Source organism: Bos indicus x Bos taurus, chromosome 19 (assembly GCF_003369695.1).
Source record: "Bos indicus x Bos taurus breed Angus x Brahman F1 hybrid chromosome 19, Bos_hybrid_MaternalHap_v2.0, whole genome shotgun sequence".
NCBI lineage: Eukaryota > Metazoa > Chordata > Mammalia > Artiodactyla > Bovidae > Bos > Bos indicus x Bos taurus.
The window spans coordinates 50,749,865-50,776,931 of NC_040094.1; the positions used below are offsets into that span (position 1 = coordinate 50,749,865).

At 43.3% G+C, this 27,067-nt stretch overlaps 1 protein-coding gene across 3 annotated transcripts in view; it reads left to right on the top strand.

Annotated features, from left to right (window-relative positions):
* B3GNTL1 (UDP-GlcNAc:betaGal beta-1,3-N-acetylglucosaminyltransferase like 1) overlaps positions 1-27,067 on the top strand; it is a 125,932-nt gene that overhangs the window by 11,890 nt on the left and 86,975 nt on the right. For all 3 annotated transcript variants that reach the window (XR_003506762.1, XM_027517762.1, XM_027517761.1), the window contains exon 4: positions 7,412-7,476. Coding sequence is in view for 2 of the 3 variants with exons in the window: in XM_027517762.1 (XP_027373563.1) it covers positions 7,412-7,476 (65 nt within the window). In the remaining variant the exon portion in view is untranslated. The remainder of the gene's footprint in view (positions 1-7,411; positions 7,477-27,067) is intronic.

Sequence of the window (27,067 nt, forward strand, 5' to 3'; positions counted from 1 at the left end):
GGAGCGTGGTAGGCTGTAGTCCGTGGGGTCGCAAAGAGTCGGACTCGACTGAGCGGCTTCACTTCTGCCCCCAGAGCCCTTCCCCATTCAGGTGAGCCTGTCTCTTAGGTAACCTGCCTGTACTGCTTTTGCCTTCCTCCCTTTTCTTCCCTTCTGTTCGTCCTTCTATCTTACTCTGTTCCTTTTCAGAGTGGACGGGGAGAAGAGAAGGGGAGGCCTTAGGTGGCTGGTCTTGTGTATTTGTGGGAGCAGCTTCTCCCATCCTGTGCTGCCTCCTGAACCTGCGGTTCTTGTGCTTCGCAGAGATGGAGGGACGGGTGGGCAGTCAGCTCACCAAACAGCAGTGGGTGGAGGAAAGACCACAGTGCAGAAGTTCTTGCCAAGCAAGGCCCCAAATTGTGGTGCTGGGTTTCCTTCCACACTGGCGTCCGACCTCTTTCTGTCTCCTCTTGAGGCTCCTACAGTTTTTCAGTTGGGTGTTCAGAGCCTTGTGATCTCTTGATCCAGGTGTTGACTTGGGTAGAGAGGGAAGACTCCCAGTTTCTTTGGTTCCCTGTCATATCCAATGCCAACAGTTTATCACATTATCTTGGATTTTCTAGTTAGGCAATCTAATCCTGAATAAATATTTTAATTTTGTTTCTTTATTTCTAATTTATTCTTTATTTTCATAAGTAGTATTGGGGTAGGAAGTCTAGAAGAACAATGTGGGATCACATTAACTAGTCCTTTTATTGTGCTGGCTTAGTGGAAATGTTTATAGTGTTTCTGTGCTACAAGCATGATATTTACTATTGCTTTCTGATAGATACTTTTATCAGGTACCTTGAGATCTCTAATTTTGTAAGCCTTCAGAAAATGAGGTGTGAGTATAGAATTTACTTAAATGTCTTTTAGATATCTGTTAAGGTGATTGTTTTTTTCTTTCCTCCTAACGTTTTTATTGTGGTAAATTACATTAATATTTTTCTTAATAATGAATCACTCTTACAGTGCCAAAATTAATCAACAGTGACAGTATAGTGTTTTTATGCAATGAAATTGATCAGCTTTCTTAAGGATTTTTACATCTGTGTACATAGAGAACATTGGTTTGTAGTTTTCTTGTGTGAGTTACATGTCTGGCTCCATCTGGGGCTTGATAATGTAGCTTCGTAAGAGCAATGACTGCATAGAACATTTCAGCCCCCCTTTGTTTCAACCTCCCCAGTAAACTAGCTTCCAGCCTGCATTTAGATGGCAGGAAAACCATTTACTTATTTTCATGAATAAATGTCTGCTTTGACTAATTGCAGATATTTTTAAAATAAAGAAAATGTGGTTAAAAAAAAAGTAGACGTATAGGAAAGTCTGCAATGAAATGTAAAAGCCCCACGCCCAGGGAGCAGCCAGTGTGTTTTAGTTCCTACTGGATTTATTTAACTCACAGAATCAGTTGATACTTGCTATGAAAGAGGAAACATTTAACCCACTGAAGGGACTTCACACTTCCCTTTCTCTTTTTTCCTCCCTCAGAGTTTTAGTTTGTTACATTTATATTGTCAGTGTTTATAATCTTCACATTCTGTTCTATAACTCTTGTTGTTTTATATACTTGATTAATAAGTTGATTCCAACAGCTTAAACCTTGTGAAAACAGCAGTAGTGGTTTTTAAAATAAGTGACTGTTCTTCACTGCAGACCACCTAGCGGATTAGACTTGGAAGAGGAACTGAAATGAATCTGCTGCTAACCCCGTGCTGCACACTGAGGGGATTCCCAGGTGCCAAGATCTATGGAGCCTTTAAAAAACCTTCTGCTTTATTCCCTTCTATTTATATGCACGTGCCACCGTTTGTTTTTTTCCCTTCGCTTTTTATTTAGTTTTCTTTTTAATATGTTCCTTTTTCATTTCTCTGGAATACTTCTTCAAGTAGTTTTTCCATATCTGGTATGTGGATGGTAAAATATTCAGGGTATTTACATGTCTGAAAATGTCTTTATTTTGTACTATGGTTATTTGACAGTTTAGCTGTGTATAAAATTCTAGGTGGAAAGTATTTTTCCTTAGAATTTTGGAGTAATTGCCTCATTATCTTCTGGTGTCCGCTGATTCTAGTAAGAAATCTTATGTCAGTCTGATTCTTATTATTTTAAAGATATCTTTTCTGAAAGTGTGTAAGGTTTTTCTCTTTATGTTTTGAGTTTTGAAATTTCATGAAGCTGGGTCAAGATGTGGTAGTTTCTTCATTTACCCTCGTTTCTATACAGAATGATTAACTTTGCATTCTTAGCCTTAATTGTAATCTATTGTGCTTCCAGTAGTTTGACTTTACAATTTTCATGTAAAACTTGAGAATAAGTTTATATGCCTGCACAGACTGCTAGAACTGGAGGTGGAGGCAGGACAGATGATAAGACTGGCTGGCGGACAGGTTCCTATAAGTTTTAGGAGTCGTGTCTTTCTTTAATTTTGGCTGCATGTTAGAATAGTCTAGCGGGCTTTAGGAAACCTGATGCCCAAGTCCTACCCTAAGATTTTCTTGTGTAATTTGTCTGGGGTACAGACATAGCAGGGGATTTGTAAAGAATCTTCCCAAGAGATACTGAGGTGCTAAGCTAAGTCGCTTCAGTCGTGTCCGACTCTATGTGACCCCATAGACAGCAGCCCACCAGGCTCCCCCGTCCCTGGGATTCTCCAGGCAAGAACACTGGAGTGGGTTGCCATTACCTTCTCCAATGCAGGAAAGTGAAAAAGTGAAGGTGAAGTCGCTCAGTCGTGTCCGACTCTTCGCGACCCCATGGACTGCAGCCTACCAGGCTCCTCCATCCATGGGAGTTTCCAGGCAAGAGTACTGGAGTGGGGTGCCATTGCCTTCTCTGGCTGAGGTGCATCCACTCCTTTAAAACCCTCAGGAATGTGCAGCTTCACTCTATGGTGGGCTTGGTCCTGAGGGAGTCTTGTTAGGTCCTGACACAGCTGAAGGTTTGGGGTCCTCCTGGAATAGTCCTCAGATGAGATCCAAGGGGGTGTTCGCTTTGAGATCCCATTCGGACCCAGTGGGTGACTTGCCAACACACAGGCTCGCCGCTGCTCAGATCCTTTCCTGGTGAGGGGGTCAGTAGGGTTTAGGTCAGGACTGGAGCATTCAGGATAGCTCTCAGGGGAAAGGTGTGAGTGGGAGAGAGAGTCCTGCTCTCTCTACACCTCTTGTCCTGTAAGCCCCCTTCTCATCTTCCTGCTTTCTCTCTGGTCCTTTCTTCCAGCGCTGGGTGGTCAGGGGACTATGTCACTTTCACTTGATGATTCTTGCTTGTGCCCCTTGCAAGTTCACGTGGTTCTCACCTGAGTTCCGGGAGGACTGTGTTGCTACCCCTGGGGGACTTGCTGATTTACCTGGAGTTCATCCCCGACCCCCGAGTTGAGCTCTCTGAGGCCTGCCCTCTAATGGGTTTAAACATCCCTGAACACTAGCTCTTAAGGAATATGGTGCACTGTTCTGTGAAGTGCGCTTATCCTCCCACCGAGGGCAACCAGGACCAGTGCCCTTTGCTTTGCCTTTTGTAGCTTCCAGCCAGTATTTTTATTTTTGTTTCTTGGGTGAATTCACCCTTCACAAGTAAAGGGTGAATGTTGGTGAAGGTGAGTTAAGAAACAGTTGGACTTTTGCGAATGAAACAAACTTCTCTCCCAAAATATGCTCCCCTGCCCTGCCTTGTGTTCCTCACAAATAGCAGCCAGTGCCCTCTACCTAGGAAAGCAGAAAACTGTAGAAAATATTTTAGAAAAAAATTAAAAATCAGAAATAATTTTAAAATCTTGGTCCTTTAAAAGAAGAAAGCTCTCTCTTTTTTTTTTTCCTCCTTTTAGAAGGTTCCTATGGAAAGACTGTGTTGTTTGACATTGCACAGTGACCGCATGCAGAGGTGCCTTTTGGTGGGTGAGGGCGCCACGGTTGGGTCCACTGCACCCAACCTATGCCTTGACTTCCTTCTTTGTGAACCAGCCGTATCAGTAGTGCCCATGTGGGTGTTGGCAGGCACAGGACAAGCTGATGGGAGCAGGGATCCAGAAGAGGCCACATGTGGTGGGCCCTCAAGGAGTCTAGCAGCTGTTCGGTTATTGTCTTCTTCCTCCTCCTCCTCTTCATCATCTCGTGCACATTTTTAATATATCCCCCCAAATATTTCTTGTTTTCATTATCTTTAGTCTGTTAGAAATTGTTTATAAATCAGTTATTGTGGAACATCTGTTTCAACTTCCTTCTGAAATCTGCCGAAGAATTGATACTTTTGAACTGCGGTGTTGGAGAAGACTCTTGAGAGTCTCTTGGACTACAAGGAGATCCAGCCAGTCAATCCTAAAGGAAATCAGTCCTGAATCTTCATTGATTCTGAAGCTGAAGCTCCAGTGCTTTGGCCACCTGATGTATAGAGCTGACTCACTGGAAAAGACCCTGCTGCTGGGAAGGATAGAAGGGAGGAGGAGAAGGGGATGACAGAGAATGAGATGGTTGGATGGCATCACCGATTCAACGGATGTGAGTTTGAGCAAGCTCTGGGAGATGGTGAAGGACAGGGAAGCCTGGCGTGCTGCAGTCCATGGGATGGCAGAGTCAGACACGACTGAGCGACTGAACAGCAACAACTATGAACAACCTTTGAAGATTTTTTAAAATCAGGATGTTTTACATCTTCCATAGTGGAATGAGAGTAAATTAAGGGCATTTTGATGACCCCTGTGATTGGTTGTATAATCTCTACTTTAAAAGCAAGTTTTGTTTTTTTTTAAAAAGCAAGTTTTATCTTTCATAATATGCTTTTTATAGAGTAGATATAACTTGAGCCACATCACCTTTGTATATATTCTATCAATAATAAAAAAGTAAATTGTAATATTGTGAAGAAATGATTCTGCTGTCTCTTTAAGGTTGGATAAGGCGAATTCGTGGGAATCCTGTGTTACACATTAATAAAATGGAGTTAATTTGATTATGTCTGAAAGGACACATTTTCCTATAATAATATTTTCTTAAATAGGCAATGTTATATCGACTATTGGATACTGTAGATCCAAAGTATCTATTTTGAGAAGTGTTGGGTATTTAAATTGGGTTAAGATTCATTTACTATTATTTCATATCATAATAGAGCAAAACATTTCTTAATAATGTGATCACTTGCTAAAATTGAAGTAAAACACAATCCCACCCTCTTCTCTCCAAGAGTAAGGAATGTTAATATCTCACCGAGGCGGGAGTTTTTCCTGCTGTGACCATGACAACCGACTCCCCTCACAAAGGGACAGGCCTCCCCAAACATCAGGCCCTGGCACAAACATTTGACTTTTCAAGGCAATAATATTAAAGCAAATTCCTTATCTTTGCCAAACACAAGACTCATCGTGAGAAACTTTCAGCTTCCTTGGTAGATGTGTTTTCCTTCATTACCCAAATTCTTGGGGTCAGTTTTTCCCCTTCTAAAACCCAATGCCAATAAAACCACTTTCTTGCTGATTTCCAAGTGATTATGAAAAGTCTCTTCCCGTTTTTTTTCGTTTTGATTCCATGTGCTCTCTCTCTGGGCCTGCCTTGCTTTGCAGTGACGATGGAGATTCAGCTCTAGCTACTAATCCATCCCCAGGGGTCAGGAGGCAGGCCCCTGCCTCCCCTTCTGTGCTTTTCCTTTGCTTGCTTGTTTTACCTGTGGTTCTTTGAAATCTGTGACAGTCCCACTAACTGGTTTGGGTTGGCCAAGCTTTAGGATTAACACTGGAAATTAAGGTGCTACCTCACGTGATAATAGCCAGACACTGCTCTGGGTCATACCCTTTGACGCCCTGCGCGAGGGCCGCGGTCCATCCTTGTGGCTGCAGTGCAATTTGCTCCAGAGCGCCGCCGAGTAACGGGAGGGACCTGCTTTCTCCTCCTGCTCCCCTTACTGCAGAAAACTGGGGAGCACCTGGGGTGAGGCCTGGGGCAGACCTTTGCTGGTGTCCTCTGGGATGGCCACAGGCTTCAGGTCATCTCAGCTTTGAGTCAAAGGGATTTATTGTTTCAATTCTGCACACACCTGTTGTGCTTTGTGTGACTTTCCAGGGTGGCACCAAATCTAAGTGTCTCTGTAATGCAATTAGGGTACCGGAACCTCTTTTCTAGGGAGGTGGGAATTGTGCCCCTCAAAGGCCCCTTGGCTCCTTCTTTGGGACTCAGTGCCTCCTCTAACCTGCCCTGCCCTCGGCATGCAGACCGGGCCTGCTGTGTATTGATTTCTGCGCTCTGTTTCTGTTCTGAAGCCTTTCCTAGCTGCCCTCCCTGCGAGTGCTGTCTGTGCTCCCCATGCAGCTCACTGCCCAGTCCATCACTCGGAACCTCATTCTCTGAATTTAAACTCATGTTGCCTCTCTGACCCCCTCTGCCATGGTCTCATCTCCTCTCCATAAGCCTCCCTAGTGCTTCCCACCGTTCATTTGGCACCTTACATAGGTTTTCGGTTACCTCTCTTTCCACCTCAGTTGTAATCTCTTTGAAGATGAGGATTTTAAACCATTCATTAAAATGTAATATCCATGTAGGAAAGTACACCTATCATCAAAGTACAGCTCAGTTATTTTTCCACAAACTGAACACACCCTGCAGCCAGCTCCCTGAGGCAGAGCTGACCTCACCGGCCCTGGAAGCGCCCCCATCCCCGGGCACCGCTTCCTTGATTTCCAGGCACAGGTGAATCTGCAGCCTTTGTGCTCCACGTGCTGTCCTGGTGCTCAGCAGTGCAAGTGGCGCCGGCTCTGTGTGCGGCCAGGATGTTCATACACGTGGTCTAGTTTCTATTCCGTGAGGGGTTCTTGTGCCAGTCACGTCTTGGTGAAGTTGGGTCTGCACCTCCTGGGGGAGCTGGGGGGTCCCAGGACGTGTAGGAAGAGTGGACACTGACAGGGCCTGTAACTCATCCCCGGAACAGGTGTTCAGTGCAATCTGTGCCCATGAAGCGTCTAGTCCAATGAGCTGCTTCTACCAGCCGATCTCTCGTGTTTGTGGCCCCATCTGTCAGGTAACTGTATCGTGACTTTTATCAGCAGAGGCTTTAGAGAAAGTGTTTCTGCCAGTTCTATTCAAGTCCTTCCATTCAGGGACATTGTAATTTTGTGTTTTAAAAATACTCCCCAGGGTTACCTTAGTGCTGTGCTGGATAGATGTTTGCCGGCTTTATTTTCCTTCTGTGAGCACGTTCTGCCTTAACACCAGTACTGGGTGGACTGTTGTCTGTCGTCATTATATTTACTGCGTCAGTTTCACCTAAATTGGTCTGAGTTTTTACTTGGCAGTGAGGAGTGTTCCTAGCTTTCCTACTGTGTACATCGCAGTAAGTTTTATGCAAGAGAATCCACTAAAACTGAGTTCTAAAAGAGCTTTTCCTTTTCTCTTTTAAACAGTCGGATATTCCAAAAATCAAGCAGTAGCACAGAGCTCAGGGTCTTACCTTTGCTTCTTGGATGCGGTAAGTAACTGTTTTATTTAAAATGTCTGACTATATGTTGGTTCAGTAATTAAGAGATATTACACTTTAGTGTAGTTCTTTAAAATCATTGTTCTAATATGTTGCAATCAGTCTCTAACGTTGGCAAGTTGTTTCAGTGTAACTGCTGTAGCACCTGTTGAGGGGATTGATTTTTGATAAATGGGGTTACATAAAAGCAGAAAATTGCACAACAGAGAAACATATAAACAAAGTGAAGATAAACTAAGGAGATGTTGACAGATAACAATACTTAGAAGATTAATAGCCTTTAATAGAACTAATTCATGCAAGTTGGTGAGAAAACACAGAGTAAAGAGTAGTAGATAAACAGAAAAGGACAGGAGTAGAGACTTTCAGAGGCAGATATGCAAGCAATGATTTTTAAAGATGTTACATCATTTGTGATCAAACACAAATTGAATTAGTTTGGTGCTATGTTTAAAAATGAAATTTAAACATGTAGTGTTTGGAAATGCCGTGTGAACTGGTAGCGTTGACAGCATAATTTTGCATTTTGTATTAAGAACTTTAAAAAAGGCTTATGCTCTGGACCCTGAATTTCACTCTAGGTATCCTTGAAGTTCTGAAAAAGATATATGTACAAAGAAGCTCTAGTGTTATTAATTATAATGGAAAATTAGTTAATGGAAACAAGTTAATACTGGACAGGAGAGTAATGGTGAAGTGAACTGTGGTCAATCTGTATGAGAAAATTACTGTAATGTTCATAAAGAATTTTTAATAACATGACAAATGATGATTGTGAGTGAAAAAAGAACCCATGATTGTATGTGTTGTGTATACTCATGTGTAGATTTTCTCTTTAGTGGCACTCTGAGAACATTTATCTGTAGGCAGTCTTCCTTGGGCCCCTCCAGGCCTGGGGGTGCAGGGTGGGCTGCACTCCTTTTGTCTGACCTCTGCCCCTGGGGCTCCTTTTCCTCTATCTCTGTTTGTTTCGTTTCTTTGAGTTTTGATCTTTGTGGTTTTACATCTGGATTCATCCTGGTGCTCCACCTCTGACACCTGAAATTGGAACCTGGGCTCCATACTTGCAACCCTTCACTTCTCTGAAGTGCAACGTAAGACAGTTGTTTTCTTCTCGTGACAGCTGTGTGGTGTCCCGTAGGTTCTGAGCAGAAATCTTAGCTTATTTTCCAGTGTCCATGGTAATTCCTTTCCCTCTTTGTGAACGTAGGTCCCCAGGTCATAGGGGCACAGAACTGGATGAACCCTGACCCTGGGTTCAGGACGCATCCTGGTTGCTGGGCTGTGCATCCATCTCCTCGTTTGTTTCTGCACCCATGTCTCTTTTGCTAACGCTCAGCACCCATAATCCTGCCGTCCAAGACTAGCGCTAACTCCTGCTCCAACCTTGTTTACACTGCCTTCCACTCCTGGCGACCAGCACACAACGCCCTGTCCCCACCCGCTGCTGAACTTTTTGGTGTCTAAGCAAATCTGAAAAAAAAAAAAAAAAAGCCAAGTAAAAAATTTTAGTTGTATTTAACTTTATAAAAAGGGCACCAGGCTGTATAAAATATTTTGGAACTTTGTAAGGTTATATTGTTAAGGTCCATGCATATTGTTGCACGTCATTGTAGTTCATTCTGTTTTGTTTTTGTTTTTTAATTGAGGGAGAATTTACATACAGTGAAATGCAAGATTTTCATTTTGCATCAAAATGTGAAAATGGTGTACAAAATGAGCCACGTGAGGGTTCTGACACCCGTACACACCCCTGTCACTCACAGCCGAATCGGAGCAGACGACGATTCCGTCAACCAGAGCTGCTCCCAGACAGGCCACGTGGTGTGAGTGCCTGCATTTAGCATCCACACCACGTCTCGGGCACCTGTGACTGCGAGTGCTGGCGGGCTGTTCTCTGTTTTACTCAGTGGTGTGAAGGTGCCATGCTGATGGTGCTACCACTGGTCAACATTCAAGCAGTTACTAGTTTGGGTTATTTTAATAAAAGTGCCATCAACATCACGATGAAAGTGTTCCTGTGGGTGTGTGTTCCGTTTCTCTTGGGAAGATAAAAGCTGCGGGGTTGAAGAACCACAGGTAAAGGGACCTGCCGGGGCAGTGTGGCCCATCTGTCTGCGCCACGTTCTCCCAGCACTGATGAGTCAGCCTCGGCTTCAACCCCTCTAGCAGAATCGAAGTGCATCTCATTTGTTTTCATTTACATTCCCTGATGGCTAGTGATGTTGAGCACCGCCTCATCGCTTTACGGGCCATTCATAAATCCTTTTTGGTGAGATATCAAAATCTTTGCCCATTTTTAAAAAAAATTGGATTGTCTTATTGGTTGTCAGTGTTTGGTGTGTATTCTGGATACAGGTCCTTTGTCAGATACCTGCTTCCTGAGTATTTTCTCCCCATGTGACTTGCCTTTTCATATTTTAATGGTGTCTTTTGGTAAGTAGAAGTTTTAAATCTTGATGGAGTTCAAATCATTGATTTTTCTTTTTTTATAGTTAATTTTTTTTTTCTGAGAATTCTCTGCTTACCCCAAAGAAGTTATTCTCTTGTTTTCTTTCATATTTAGAGCCATCATCCACCTTGTGTTCATTTCTGTGTCTCCTGTGGTAGGAAGCAGGGGTTAATTTTTTCATATGGATATTAAGCGGCACCAGTGCTGAAGAGACTTTGTTTTCGCGGTTGTATTGCCCCGGTGCTTTGTTGAGAATCAATTGGCCGTGTCAGTGTAGGTTTATTTCCAGACTCTCTGTTCCGTTCTGTTTCTCTATTGTCTGCAGCTCATTCATTCGTCTGCTGTACAACATTCCACTGGGCAAGCACACTGCGGGTATTCACCCGTGCTCCCACTGACGGGCACCCAGGCCGTTTCCACGCTCTTGCCCTTGTGCATAGCTGCTGGGGACGTTCTTGCACGCACCCTCTGTTGTACACACATGAGAGTTCCTCTGGGGTTCACACCCAGAAGTGAGTGCCCAGGCCTCAGGGGACGAGCAGTTTATCTACAGGAGAGGAGCTGTGCTGCTGCCACGCGGCTGGAGACGTTGTCCCTCCTGGCAGGTCACTGTGGGTCCCGAGCCTCCCCAGCACTGGGTGCCCTCAGGCTCTTAGATCTCGACCAGCAGGCGGGAGCAGACTGGAGCCTCACTGTGCTTTGATGTGTGCGCCCTGATCTCGAGCCATGGTTGGCATCAGCCCACGCTGATTGGCCCTGTGGGTTTCCTTTCTTCATGACGTGTGTTTGCATCTTTTTGCCCACTTCCCTTTCCAACTGCGAGGAAAGTTGTAGGGATAGTACAGAAAACTCTGTTTTCAAGGCCAGCATCGCTGACCTGTTCCTCATCATCCCTGAGCCCGTCTGTGTGTATTTCCTGCAAACAAGGACATCTCCTCTGACCCAGAGCAAGGACGTCCTGCCAACAGGTGGCTGACCCTAGTGCCCACCTCCCTCACAGTCTCCGAAGGGCCCCAGAATCCATGTTGCCTTTACCTGGGAGTCTCTCGTCTCCTCATGTGGAACATTCTGCAGGCCCTCCCTGACTTTCTTCATCTTGATGTTTTCAGAGATTCCCAGGCACTTTTGTAGAATACCCTTTAAACTGAGTGATGGTGTTGGGCCAAGTGTCTGTCCAGAAATCTCAGAAGGGGCAGTGCCTCTTCTCATTGCCTCCTTGGGTACCTGTGATTTGTGCCCCAACCCTGATGAAGCCCACTGGTCACTTAATGAAGAAGGCATCTCCTATGTGGGATGGCCCACAGGGCCTCCTGCAGAGACCTCCCCTTTGGCCTGGCCTTCCTTGGGCAGGGGGTGTGGGAAATGGGCCTTGGCCCCCTGAGCACGTGCCTTCCGGGAGAAGATGATTGTGGTCTCCAGCGAACACCCAGCTTGAGTGTGACCAGTGTGTTCTGTCTCAGTGCAGGAGTGATGCCAGCGCAGCACAACCACAGCCTGTGTCAAAATGGACCGTTTCTGCAGGAAGATTGGGTTCACGAGGCCGCTTTGCTGGGGCATCGAGGCTGTATTTGGACTTGTTAGCTTCCTGGGATGCAGTCTGGTGACTGTGCCTGGATTCAGAACATATTTCACTAGGAGCAATAGCATAGCTGGGGGCCAGCTCCCATGCTGCTCCTGTACCAGAGCTCATTCGTTCATCAGATCGGTACCTGGATGTGCCAGGTACATCAGCAGGTGCAGGGCATACAGCAGCAGAAAGACAGATGGAGACAGCGAAGGCCAAAGCTCAGGCAACTTCAGGCCCTGAAGTCGCTGCCTCCCCAGCTTCCCCTGACAGCAGCTACTGTGCCTCCGGCTCCCACACCCCCCACCCACCACCACCCCAGGCCCTGTCCTTTGTCTCTTTCTCAAGTACTTGCGTGGCCCACCGTCCCCTCTGGCTTCTCAGTGATACTCTCACCCCTCCGCATGTGGTGGGACCTGCCTGCATCGGGGATGTCCTTGCCCCTGCACTTCAGTTCTGCATGCAACATTTATCACCTTCAGTGCTGCATCCTTCATTATCGTCTTTGTTTGCCTTCCCTCGTAGAATATCAGCTCCACACCGGAGGAGTAGGGCTTGTTTTTTCCCTGATGTTTCTGAAGCACCTGGAACTTGGCAAATAGTAGATATTAATAGATGGTTGTGAAATGAATTAGTGGGGTTTGGGTTTGTGTGTTCAATATAAATGGTTACATCAGATTGAATTAGTTACTTCTGTATACTTGTCTTGGAACCCAGCCATCCTGTTGGCTGTCATTTCCATGGAGAGCGGTCTTGAGTGTGTTTACAGATGGATTTTCGGCACCCATCGCTGTAGTGCAGCCCTTCAGAGAACGTGCTCTTAGTAGCCGTTACAGACTGCTGCCTGGGGCCAGTAGTGCCTTTCTAGTGGGTTGGAAGGGCCACCCGGGGCAACCTCAGTGTCACTCCCAGTCCCCGATGTGTCCAAGGATGTTCATCTTGGAGAGAAAGTGAGTCACACAAAGATCCCAATTGTCTCAGAGGGTGTCCATCAACAGTGTTTCTGGTGAGTGGGAAGTTGATGCCCATCCCCTCATGGGAAGGTGACGTCCTCAGGCACAGTCCCTCCAAACCTGAGAGGCAGAGCACAAAGCTCAGGGACACAGGGACTCACCCCAGAGGGAACCCATGCAAAACAGGCCTGGCGTCTCTCACGAGGGCTTGAGGGCTCTGTCTACAGCCTTCAGAGGACCCACACTTTGTGATCTGGGCACTGCTGTCAGGAATAAATTCCTACTTAGAAGGGGGTGTCTGTGTCCTTTCCTAAACATGTGTTTTGCATTTGCTTACATCATCTTTGATTTCTTTCATCAACATCTTGTGGTTTTTCACAACACAGATCATGTACATATTTTGTTAAATTTGCACCAAAATATTTCATTTCCTTTGGAGCACCTGTTCATGAACATAGCATCTCTAATTTCTGTGTTCATTGTTAGCATCTAGAAATGTGATTATTTTATCTGTTGATCTTGCAGAACTCACTGCTTCTAGGTTTTTAGAGTAGATTTCTGAGGATTTTCTAGATGGACAGTCACATCATCTGCAGACGGTGGGCAGTTTGATTTCTTCTCCTCTGATCTCGAGGCCCTTTTATTTGCCTTCTTGCCTCATTGCTCCAGCTGGAATGTCTGTCCTGTCCTGAACTGGGAGGAAGCACCAGCCTTTCACGTTGCGTGTTGTCTTCCATTCCTAACTTGCTCAGAATTTTTATCTTGTGGGCAGGTGTTGGATTTTGTCACATGCTTTTTCTGTATCAGTTGGAATTTGTTGGTTTTTAAAATACGGTTGTTACCGAAGATTTATAAGATTTTTTTCCATCTTCTTGGAATTTGGGAATTTTTCTCTGTGTGTCAGGAATCATTTCTGGAATGTGGTGAGCTCTTTTAAAATGCAGACTCAAGGTTTTTTCCAGATGAAATGAAATTTTCTGTATTGGCTGTTAATTCCTTCCTTGTGCCTTGTTTCTTCCTTTGGCTTCTGGTGTTTGAATGCTGGGTCTTATCATTTGCTCATTGCCCTCTTGATTTCTGTTTCTCTATAACTTTGCATTTTATAGTTTGACCCTCCAGTTCATTTACTCAGTTGTGAGCTGTGACCACCCGTTTTGTCTTCGCCTTTGCTGTCAGAAGTTAGATGTATACTTTCCATTCCTCCACGTCCTAGGGCACCTTTGAGAGCTCTTCTTTTTTGTATCTTCCTCCAGCAACTCTAGAGGACTGCCACTTTGTTTTGTGTCCTGGGTCCTCTCAGGTTCATTAATGGTTGTTTGTGGCTCTCTGCTCCGTTGGAGGCCGGACCACATGGTCCAGGGACCATGGCAGCAGGCGAGCCAGGAGGTGTGGGGCCTCCTGTCCTGGGACTGAGCCCTTCTGTCCACGGGTGGGAAGTCTCTGCTGGGTCTGGGAGAGACCTGTTTCCAGGTGTCCTATGTTTTTGGCCAATTCAAAACCCAGCTCTCTCCCAGCCTCAGGGGTGAAGAGAAGCTTAATCATTTGGCGTCCCTTTTCCCTAATCCTCCCAGCAGCTCTGCAGACCTTCCTGGTGTGGCTGGGCACATCGGCCCTCCCCAGGGCATCTGCGGCTCTGCAGGCTCCTGGAGCTTGTGGTCGGTCCTGGGGCTGCTAGCCACTCTACCCGGGAGTTCCTGTGCCGTTGTGGCCTTTTGCTGCACTCTGGGCTGGCCATTTGTTCCAGGAGAGACTGTCCTCATGTTCTTGGCTCTGTGCCACCCTGCCCCCACCCCGTTCACCTTTGGGTCTAAAAGGAGATGTGGGACAGGGGGGCCCTGGGCCAAGCTGAGTCCTCCCTGTGCCATGCCCACCGCAGTCTGGCTTTTTTAATTTATAGGATCAGAGAAGGAACTGGGTTACAGAATCTGGTTGGGGGAAGAGGGGTCTTTTAAATAACTGATTTACAGGTGACTGGAAAAGTGATTTCAGCCTCTTTTGCCGTTAAACATTTTTTCCAAACTTCTGGTAAGTGGCAACATTGACTGGTGTAGATATTAGTGGTTTGTATTTCTATTTCCCCTCCAGTTCTTCCCTGCGCTTGTGGGGAGGGGGAGGAACGTGGACACAGAAGGGAGAGAACTGAGTGCCTCCCGCCACGTACCTCCTGGGAGTGGAACACGAGGCCACGCACTTTACTTTGAGGTTTCTTGAGAGCACAGCTTTTGACCACAGGGCATGGTGGTTACCACAGGGCTACTGAATAATGTTATTTTCACTATATTTGGAATGGCATCCTTGCCAGTAACTTATTAAATGCAGATGTTGCCAACAGAGTGAGGAAGTTTGTTTTTCCTGTCTCTACAACATATGCCGCCTTACTTTTTAAAAAAATTTACTGAAGTATAGTTGATTTACAATGTCGTATTAATTTCTACTATACAGCAAAGTAACTGTATATTTATATATATATATTCTTTTCCATTATGGTTTATCACAGAATATTGAATATAGTTCCCTGTGACCACCTGATTTTTCTGTTTGACTTGACAGTTTTAGTATGGGATCATTCAGAAAAGAATATTATTATCAGCTAGAGAGAATCTGCTACAGCTTGAGAAAACAGTTGAGAAATGTGCTTTCAGGTCTGGAACAGGTGGAGGCTGCTGCTTTCCCAAGCGTGCCGCCTGGGAATTTCAGCTCCACAGGTAAGGGTTGCTGCCCCTCAACCCCAAGCGAAAGACACGTTGCTGGGAAGCCCCAGGAGAGGGGCAGCCAGGCCGAGAAGAGCCAGAGCATGAGGCGCTGGGGACCCTCAGCTCCCGTCTCTTGGCATCTCGCTGTCCCTGAGTCCTCTCCCCTGCCTTATAGCTGCTGGTGCAGAGGAGGTTGTGTGTTTTCATGTGAATATGTTTATAATTGAGCTGAACGTCAGTGGTTTTCACGTCAAAGATACTTCTGCCATGTTTTAAAGTTATACTTTGATTTGAAAACCACTGATGTTCAGCTCAATTATAAACATCTAAACACACCACTCACTTTCCTTTCTGCTCCCCCTTGCCTCTTCTTTCCATAGAGAAAAATTATGGACTTGGTTGGACCCAAGACCTGAAGGGTATTAGTTAGCTCAGGAGCAGGGCCGTGTGCTTTAGTGATGGCTGTTTCCCAGGAAGCTCAAGCAACACCCCTGGGAAGTAGATTAGGCCCTTGGTGTATCAAGGAGGGGAGAAAGGGGTGACCCCTTATTTGATGGCAGCTGCAAATTGGTAAAGATCCATGTGTGTAGAGTCTTCTACTTCTGTTCTTTGAAAGAAGAGATAGTCCTTATTCTTAACACTTCTGTTCAGAAGGGTTTTTCTTGAACGGAGGAAAGACATAAACGAGTTGAAGGAAGACCTGAGAAATCTTGGCACCCTTGCTACTGACACTTCCTCAGCGTCAGCCACTCGGTGCCCTACATATTCTTGTTTTGTCGCCACCATAACCTGTTGTGCTTGGAAAGCTATAGTTCTTGCCAGGTGCCACTGAACTTGGTGTTTTAAAAGAGAAGATGCTTCAGACACTGAGCTTTTGAGATGCTTTTTATTTGTGCAGAGTGTTTTCATTTTAAGGCTTGGGGAAGGGAAGTAACCCAGGTATTTGTTGGGCTGCTGCTCCCCAGCACTGGTTCCAAAACCTGCTGGCCAGGGAGAGAGTCTGTTAGAAATGCAGATTTGGGGCCCGTTGCTGCAGGGGCTCAGACTCCAGGTCTTCTCAGCAGACCTGGCTTTAAGGAGCTCCACAGTGGTTCTTCTGTATCCAGCCCAGATGGCATGCATGTTTCTACTATCAAGTAGGTCGGTGCTGGACTGTATTGTCCCAGGCGCTTCATCCACGGGGCTCCCGAGGTCTGAGTGGTCATCTTGTCCACTGCTGTGTCTGGCCCTTACTGCCAGTTTCACTGTCCCTCTCTATCTTACCAAACTGCGGGCACTGTGAAAGCAGAGGCCTCTCTGCCTCCTGCAGTAGTGTCCTGGGCCCGGTGGGCACTAAATTCCAAGCTCCCGCCCTGCAGAGCCTACCACCAGGGTGGACTTGCGGAGAAGTGGCAGAGTTGTAAGGAAAGATGGTGTGGATTCCACCCCAGAGAGGGCGCGGTCTGCTCTGCATGCGTGTGCTCTGGGCGGACCAGGACCACGGACAGTGCCAGGCGTGTCCTCCCCCTCCAGACTCCCTCTGCCCGCCTTCCTGCCAATCTCCTGCTGGTCGGAGGGGATTCTTGTCTTTTCTCCCAATTAAAGGGAATTCCTTCCTCCACCCACCCAGGACAGAGCAAGAAGCAGGGGCACGGGCATTGGCAGCACTTAGGTTTTGGGTTCTGTTGGGAACGCTGTCAGCAGAGGGAAACGCACAACTTGAATTTTTGTGTATATAGTAAAATTGCATGTTTGATTCGAAGTTATTTTTGTGCTTTTCTTATGCTGTAATTACAGCTGTTGAAAAATTATATATGCATATCGATGGAGACTAGAAGGGAACTTAGGATGGTGAAGATAGTATGTTCAGAGGATGATGATATTGTGTAATATGTAATACTGAGCATTTCTGGCATTCCTGCTGTGGAGCTTGTGCAATAAACCCAGAATTATAATATTTTCCAAAAGTGCCACGGACTGAACTCAGATTCATTTTTTTCTAAACACTGAGTGTACTTTTTGGTGGGTCCCAGCAGCCTCCGTCGATGGTTGTGCATCAGATAGTTGCAGCTTCTGTGCTATCACAGGAGATGAGCGCACATCCTTCTGCTCCACCATCTTGACCCGGAAGCCCAGCGCTGAGTGTACTTTGTGAGAGACATTATACTTTAAAAGGGCTTCCCTTGTGGCTCAGCTGGTAAAGAATTGGCCTGCGATGCGGGAGACCTAGGTTCAGATCCCTGGGTTGAGAACATCTCCTGGAGAAAGGAAAGGCTACCCACTCTAATATTCTGGCCTGGAGAATTCCATGGACTCTATAGTCCATGGGGTCACAAAGAGTTGGACATGACTGAGTGACTTTTACTCACTTAAGAATCAGTATTACTGGAATAGTACTTACATATAATAAAGTACACTCATTTAAGTGTACATTCCATGGGTTTGACAAATGTATACACACATATAAAAGCCAACTTAGTCAAGTTTAGAATGTTTCTGTTGCCATAAAAAGTTTCCTCATGCCTCTTTGCAGTCATTCTCCCATGCCTTGAAGCAACCACAAATGTGATTTCTTTAGGTTAGTAATCTAATTATATTATCTGTTCTTTCAGTACGTTAGGTTTTTTCTCCCGTTCTAGAACTTCATGTCGGAGAAGGCAATGGCAACCCACTCCAGTACTCTTGCCTGGAAAATCCCATGGACAGAGGAGCCTGGTAGGCTGCAGTCCATGGGGTTGCTAGGAGTCGGACATGACCAAGCGACTTCACTTTCACGCATTGGAGAAGGAAATGGCAACCCACTCCAATGTTCTTGCCTGGAGAATCCCAGGGACGGGGGAGCCTGGTGGGCTGCCGTCTATGGGGTCGAGCAGAGTTGGACACGACTGAAGTGACTTAGCAGCAGCAGCAGAACTTCATGTAAATGGAATCATACAATACGTACTCTTGTGGTTGGCCTTTGTTGGCTCAGCATATGTTTTTGAGATTTATCAATATTGTTTCTTATACCAATAATTCAGTCTTTTTATTGCTGACTAGTGTATCCTAATGCATGGATAAACCACAAATTGTTTATCTGTATAGTCATCCATTGATGGACGTTTAGGTGGCTTCCTGTATTTGGCTATGATGAGTGCAGATGCTATGAAAACTTGTGTACAGGCCTTATCATGAGCATATGTGCTCATTTCTCATGGGTAAATATCTAGAGATAGATTGCTAAATGATACAATACATGTATATTTAACTTTGTGAGAGACTACAAAACTGTCTTACAAAGAGACTGAATCATTTTACACTCTCCCACCAGCAGTTTGAGAGACTTCCAGTGGTTTCGTGTTCTTCCAACACTTGGAATTGTCTATATTTTAAATTTGAGCCCTTGTAGTGCACATGTGTTTCTGTCTCATTGTTTTGGCTTGCATTTCCCTGATAACTAAATATGTTGAACATTTATTTGGGCGCTTAGTGATCATGCTGGAGAATCCCAAGGACAGCAGAATCTAGGTTGCTTCCATGTCCTAGCAATTGTAAAAAGTGCTGCAATGAATATTGGGGTACATGCATCTCTTTCAACCCCATAGCAGCTATAGTGATAAAGCTGCAGTGTCATTTTATTGGAAAAAAAAAAAATCAGGTATTGTAAATCCTCCAACTTTGTTCTTCCTTTTCAAAGTTGTTTCAAATCTCTTTAGCTCTTTCAGGATTTCCGCAAAATTTTAGAATCAGCTTGTCAAGTCTGCTTGGATTTGTTATTGAAATTGCATTGAATTTATAGTTCTGTTTGGGAATCTTAATATTGAATCTTCTAATCTATAAACATGGTATATCTGTCAATTGATTTGGGCCTTCTTAAGTTTCTCTCAGAAATATTTTGTAGTTTTTGATATACAGGTCTTACATAAATTTAACAAAATACTTCCCAAGTATTTTATGTGTTTTGGTGCTAACAAAAATGGTTCATCTCCCAGTTTCATTGCTATAAATATACTATTAATAGATTACCTTATTTGTTTTAGTTGGTTTTGTCTTGCCTTCTGTTTTTTCGATTAAGAACTCAGTGTTTAGTGACCATGGTATCTGTGAGTAAAGACTCTGCCTCTTTCTCTCTGGTCCACATGTTTTTCTTCTTTGTTCTTGGCCCACTGTCTGGGCTGGGACACCCCCATGCAATGTCAAATAGGAATGGTTCTGGTGACAGTCCTTGTCGTGTTCAGATTTTTATTTGTTTCATCATTTACATCATGGGTAAAAAAGCACACTTAGAGAGGAGCATAAAACACAAAAGTACAGCTCAGTAAATCATCACCTGGCGAATGTTTCTGAACTAGCATAGAAAATAGCCACCTCAGCAGCACCTTTCTTGCCCTTTCACAGTTACCTTCTTCGTCCTCCCCAAAGCTAAATATTGCCCTGCCTGTTTTGGAAGATTTTATAAGTGGAATCATGTATAATCTTCCACGTCTGGCTTCTCCTATTCTGTGGCTTGTCTTTTCACTCTCTGAAAGCTGTCTATTGATGAATAGAATTCTTTAAGGAGTTTGATTTAGTAATCTTTTCCTTTATGGTCAGTGCTTTTTGTCTTCTTCATGAGTTATTTTCTCTTACCTGAAGGCCCTGAAGTTATTCTTTAATGTTCCAGATGCTTTTTTTTTTTTTAACCTTTTCTATTTTGATGTAAACCCCACTTGAAATTGATTTTGCTTATTTCTGTTTAACGTATAAACACAGCACATAAGTGCACAGTCTGTTGAGTTTTGAGGAAGTGAACGCTCCAGTGCAGCCAGTGGCCCAGCCCAGGAATGGAACATGGCCGGTGTCACACATGCCCCCTGTTCCTTGTCAGTAATTCCCCTCCTGTTCTCCACAAAACAGCTGGGATACTAACACCGTAAGTTAGTCATTTGACCTTTATGTGATTCATCATGTGTTCTGTGCCTGCCTTATCTCACACAACATTACATTTTGGAGACTAGTTCACATTATTTTGTGGAATGGAAGTCACTCCTTTTCATTGCTATGTAATATTCCATGATACGAATGTGGCCAGTTTATCCATTCTGCTGTTTGGACACTGGGGTGTCTGAGTCATGTGCCAAGAAACCCTTGTGCTTTTCTCTTGTCACACGTACAGAGGCACGTGTAGGGATGGGACTGGGGTGTCCTCAGGTGCCTGTGCTGTGTTTTGCTGGTTGCTGCCAGGTTCCCATGGAGGCTGGTCAGTTTGCACTCCCTCTAATGAACAGATATCCTGGCCGATTTGTATCCTTCCTTGCAGCTCTGTGAGCTGACTTTAGCCCAGCGTGAATGTGAGTGTGGCCTGTTTCTGGCCTCTGTGTTCTGTCTAGTTGGGTTGTCAGTCTGTCCTTTTGTCTGCTGATACAACAGTGTAGCTTTATAGAACATCTGATTTCATGCTATATGTTCTCTTGTTCATCTATGTAGTAGTTGGGACTAGTTTAAAAAAATCTTTTTGCATTGGATAGATGTTAGCGTAATTTTGTTCATTTTCACAAAACCTGCTTTGAGTATTTTGATTGGATTATATTGAAGCAATAGATCAATTAGGTGAGAATAGCTTCTTTACAATATTTAGTCTTCCTAACAATGACTATATGTTTGTTGATTTATTTAGATCTTCTTTAATTTATCTCAATAGCCATGAGTAGTTTTCATACAGAGGGCTTACAGTCCTTTGTTAAATTAATTCCTTGATATTTGATTTAAAAAAACACATTTTTATCAGCTCTCTTGAGATGCAATTCACATAAAATCCACCCATTTAAAGTGTACAATCCAACGGTTTTTGGTATATTCACAATGTTGTGCAACTGTCACCACAGTCTAATTTTAGACTTTTTCCATCACCACAAAATTAAACCCCGTACCTATTAGTAATTACCCCTCATCCCCCCAGCTCCCATCTGTGGGCAGCCACTAGCCTCCTTTCTGTCCCTGTGGATTTGCCTGTTCTGGACATTTCATATAAATGGAATCTACATCATGTGGTCTCTGTGAATGGCGTCTTTCACTTGGCGTGATGTTTTCAAGGTTCGTCATGTTATAGTATGTGTCAGGACTACATTTCTCTTTATTGGTGGGTAGCAGTCCTTTGTATGAATATACACTTTATCTGTTTGCTAGTTGATGAACATTTGGGTTGTTTCCACTTTTTGACTGTTATAAATAGTGCTGCTATAAACATTCCTGTACAAGTTTTTGTGTGGCTAGGTGTTTTCAGTTCTTCCTGGAGTGGAATTGTTGGGTCATATGGTAACTCTATGTTTAACATTTTGAGGAACTACCATAATGTTTTCCAAAGTGACTATACCACTTTACATTCTCACCAACAATATATGAGAGTTATTTGACCTTTCTTGATACTACTGTAAGAGACATCATTGTACCTATAAAGAAATTATTTATTGATCTTGTATCCAGAAACCTTATTAAATTCATTTTTAATTCTAATATTTCTCTGTTGATTATTTTGGGTTGTTTATGTAAGCAGTCACTTTCCCTCTTTCTACTAAGCCTTGTAACTTTTATTTTAAATACTTCTTTATTTGGCTGTGCCCAGTCTTAGTTGCGGTGCGCAGGATCTTTAGTCGTAGCACGCGAACTCTTAGTTGTGGCATGTGGGGTCTAATTCCCTGATCAGGGATCAAACCTGGGCCCCCTGCATTGGGAGCTCAGAATCTTACTCACTGGACCACCAGGGAAATCCCAAGCCTTGTATCTTTTATTTCTTTTTTTCGACTCAAGTCTCCAGTGAATTGTTAAATAGAAATCATGATAATAGGCATTCTTGTCTCCCTTCACAATCTCAGAGAGCTGAAATCTTTCACTGTTAAGCATAATATGTTGTTTACCATAGGTTTTTTTTTTCATATATAGCCTTAATAAATTCTCTTCCAAAAGCCAAAGAAATATAGGATACCCTGAGACAGAAAAAGTGTACTGGGATTGGGTGGAAATGCTTCAGAAAAGTGTCATTTCTATTTCCCTCCATTTTAACTGCTCTCCTGGCACTGTGAGCTCCATCCCACTGTGGTCATCGTCCCTCTGTGGTCATCACTCACAGGACTTCCATTCAGGATCTCTCCTTCAACTAAATGCAGTAACACTCACCTCTGCAGTAGACTGCTGCTGCTACTGCTGCTAAGTCGCTTCGGTCGTGTCCGACTCTGTACGACCCCACTGACGGCAGCCCACCAGGCTCCGCTGACTCTGGGATTCTCCAGGCAAGAACACTGGAGTGGGTTGCCATTTCCTTCTCCAATGCAAGAAAGTGAAAAGTGAAAGTGAAGACGCTCAGTCGTGTCCGACTCTTCAAGACCCCATGGACTGAAGCCTACCAGCCTCCTCCATCCATGGCATTTTCCAGGCAAGAGTACTGGAGTGGGGTGCCATTGCCTTCTCCCTGCAGTAGACTAAAAGATCTTAAATGTCAGGAAGGAGGTCATGTCTTTAGGGTGATACTGGTTAGTGCTGGATATAGAATTTGCAAATGTTTCCCCAGTCTATGGTCTTTTTACTTTCTTGATAAATTTATACTTAAATTCAGTTCAGTTCAGTTCAGTTGCTCAGTCGTATCCGACTCTTTGCGACCCCGTGGACCGCAGCACGCCAGGCCTCCCTGTCCATCACCAACTCCCGGAATTCACCCAAACTCATGTCCGTTGAGTTGGTGATGCCATCCAACCATCTCATCCTCTGTCATCCCCTTCTCTTCCTGCCCTCAATCTTTCCCAGCATCAGGGTCTTTTCAAATGAGTCAGCCCTTCACATCAGGTGGCCAAAGTATTGGAGTTTCAGCTTCAACATCAGTCCTTCCAGTGAACACCCAGGATTGATGTCCTTTAGGATGGACCTAAATTAAAACACAAAATTTTTAACTTTTGAAGAAGCCCAGTTTATCAATTCTTTTTCATTATTTGTGCTTTTGTTGCCATATCTAAGAATTCTTTGCTTAATTCAAAATAACTAACATTTGTTCCTAAGTTTTTTTTCTTAAGATTTTTTTAGTTTTATCTCTTACATTCAGGTCTGTGGTCTATTTTGAGTTAATTTTTGTGTCTGGGTAGGGTCTTATTTACCTTTTCCCTGTGGTGATCCACTTGTCCTAGCAGTTGAAAAGACTGTTTTATTCCTGTTGAACTGCCTTGAATCAACCATAATTGCCAAGGTAGCTCTCTATTCTCAGTTATGCTTTACTGATCGCTGTGTTTATCTTTAGGCCACCACTGTAGCTTTCCAGTAGTGAGTTTCAAAGTTAGAAAATGTGCAGAAGCTAACACAACACAATTGTGGTAAAGCAGTTATATTCCAATTTTTAAAAAGTCAGAAACTGTAAGCCCTCCATCTATAATATTTCTTCCTTTTTCAACATTTTTTCCATTCTGGATCTTTTATATTTCCAAATGAATTTTAGGGTCATCTTGTCATTTTTACAAAAGAAGCAAGTTGAGATTTAGATTTCAATTATATTGAGTCTATAGGTCAATTTGGGGAGAATTGCTTTGCTGAGGAATTGAGTCTTCCAGTCCATAAACATGAGATATCTGGTTTGTTTATTTAGGTCTTTAATTTCTTTCAGCAGTGTTTTGCAATTTTTACCATACAAATCTTATACTTCCTTTTGTTAAATTTATACTTCAATATTTTGTCCTTTTGATGCTATTGTGAATGTATTATTTTCTTAATTTTATTTTGGATTGTTCAATGCCAATATATAGAAATAATATTGATTTTTGTATCTTGATCTTATATTATGTGACCTTGCTGAATTTGTTTGTTAATATTAGTAGTTTTTAGATCTAGTAGCTTTTGATCTCTTAGGGTTTTCTAAATACAAAATCTTATTGTCTGCAAATGGAGGCAATTTTTCCCTTTCCAATATGGATGCCTTTTATATCTCTTTCTTGCCTGATTGCACTGACCAGACAGAAGTCACAGGAGCAGACATCTTCCCTGTTTCCAGCCTCGGGGAAAGCATTCCATCACTCAACATTAAAATGTGGCTGCAGGGGTTTTGTAGGTGAGTTTTATTGGGTTGAGAAAGTTCCTTTCCTCCTACTTTGTCAAGAATTTTTATCATGAATGAAAAGTGAAAGTGGAAGTCACTAAGAAATGTCCGACTCTCTGGGACCCCATGGATTTCTGGAATCCAGGTCAGAATACTGCAGTGGGTAGCTCCCTTCTCCAAGGGATCTTCCCAACCCAGGGATCAAACCCAGGTCTCCCGCGTTGCAGGCAGATTCTTTACCAGCTAAGCCACCAGGGAAATCCAAGAATACTGGAGTGGGTAGCCTATCCTTCCTCCAGCGGATCTTCCTGACCCAGGAATCGAACCGATGTCTTCTGAATTGCAGATTCTTTACCAACTGAGCTATCAGGGAAGTCCATGAATAACCATTAGATTTTATGAAATGCCTCTATGCACTTACTGAGACCATCATGTAGTGATTCTTCTTTTTTTTCTTTCAATGTGATCTGTGACATTAATTGGCTCTCAGATAGTAAAGCAACCTTGCATTTCTGGGATAAATCCCGTTGCTGATATTTTGTCAAGGACTTTTTAATCTGTATCCATGTGGGATATTGTTCTGTACTTTTCTTGTGATATTATTTTCTTCAGTATCAAGTAATATGAGCCTAAAAGAATGAGCTGGGAAGTGATGTTTCCTCTTCATTTTTTTGGGAGACTTTGTAAAGGTGGGATGTTCTTTATTCTTTGAATGTTTATAGAATTCACCATCTGAGTTTGGACTTTTATGTGTGGAGATTTCAAATTACTAGTTCTTTTTTTTTTTTTTTTACTTCTTATAGACCTATTCAGATTCTGTATTTCTTCAGTCAGTTTTAGCAATTCATATCTTTCTAGAAATTTGTTCATTTCATTTAAACTGTCTAAATTGTCGGCATGTAGTTACTTATAGTATTCTCTCATGGTCCTTTTAACTTTGGTGAAGTCAGAGCTGCTGTCTTACTTTTTCACTCCTGAATCGGTTATTTGTGTCTTCTGTTTTTCTTGGTCTGTCTAGCTCAGGAGTCTACAGACAGCAGCTCACAGGCCAAACCCACTGGCAGCCTGTTTTTGTATAGCCTCTGAGCTAAAAATGGTCTTTATATTTTTTAAGTGTTGTAAAAACAAGACAACAACACAAAAGAATATTGACAGAACCCATGTGTGGCAGAAAAGCTAAAATATTGACTATCTGACCCTTTACAGAAAAAGCTTGTTCATCTCCGGTCTAGCTAAAGGTTTGATACATTTGTTGATGTTTTCAAAAGACCAACCGTTGTTTTAATTGATTTTCTGTTTTTCTTTTTTTATTTCCTGCTATAATCTTTGTCTTCCTTCTGCTTACTTTTGGTTGAGTTTGCTTTGTGTGTGTGTATGGTTGGTTCCTAAGATCTTTCTTTGTTACTTTAGACATTAACAGCTATAAAATTTTCTCCAAGAATTGCTATAGCTGTTTTGTATTGTGTCCTGTTTTCATTTTCATTCAAGTACCTCGGAGTATTTTCTAATTTCCTTTGTGATTTCTTCTTTAACCCATTGCCTATTTATTTTTTAATTTTTTTCCCCATTGCCTATTTAGAAGTACATTGTATATATCCATATATTGGTGGTAGATTTCCCCAAATCCTATTTTTGAATTCTAACAATTTTGTGTGATCAGAGAACACCCTTTATATGCTTTTGTGTGCTGTGGCTAGTCGCTCAGTCATTTCTGACTCTTTGCAACCCTGTGGACTGCAGCCCACCAGGCTCCTCTGTCCATGGGATTCTCCAGGCAAGAATACTGGAGTGGGTTGCCATGCCCTCCTCCAGGGGATCTTCCCAACCCAGGGGTCAAACCCAGGTCTCCCTTATTGCAGGCGGGTTCTTTACCAACTGAGCCACCAGGGAAGCCCAAGAATACTGGAGTGGGTATCCTGTCCCTTCTCCAGGGGATCTGATCTTTAAAATTTTACAATCCCTTTTTTGTGGTGTAGTATACAGTCTGTTGTTATAGGGTAGGAGTTCAATAGGTAGATGTCAGCAAGTTGATGTTATTGGGTGGGTGTCCATAGAGAGAAGTCAGCTGGTTGATGTTGTTGGTTGGTGGTGCTCATATCATCTGTAGCTGCACTATTTTGTCAAAGTTATTCTGTCCATTCTTTTTTTAATATATTTATTTTTTTATTGAAGGATAATTGCTTTATGGAATTTTGTTTTCTGTCAAACGTCAACATGAATCAGACATAGGTATACATATAGCCCCTCCCTTTCGAACCTCCCTCCCATCTCCCTCCCCATCCCACCCCTCTAGGTTGACGCAGAGCCCCTGTTTGAGTTTCCTGAGCCATACAGCAAATTCCCACTGGCTATCTATTTTGCATATGGTGGAAGTCATTTGAGTCTATTCTGTCCATTCTTGATGGTGGGTTCTTGAAGTCTCCAACTCTTGTTGTTGAATTGTCTGTTTTTCTCTTCAGTACCATTCATTTTTGTTTCTTTTTGTACCACTGTTGTCAGATACATGCATATTTATCATTGTTATATCTTTCTGATGGATTGACCATTCTGTCAGTGTTTAATGTCTCTCAGTTTCTTTTAATGTTCTTTGTTTTTTTTTTTTTTTTTTTTTTAGTGCCTCCAGCAGAGGCCTTGCACCCAGCCTTTCATACCAGATGCCCTGATGCGAAATGGCCACACCTTCTGTTCTTTGTTTTAAAGTCTGTTCTGATTCATGTTAGTAAAACTACATCTCTCTTATGGTTATAGTTTGCTTGGTGTATCTTTTCCCATTCTTTTACTTGAATCTATTTGTGTCTTTGAACCTGAATTTTTGTCTCTTGTAGATAGCTTATGGGTAGAACTTGTGTGTGTATGTGTGTGTGTTTTATTGCAGTTTGACAGCTTTTACCTTTGATTAGAGTTTTGAATTTA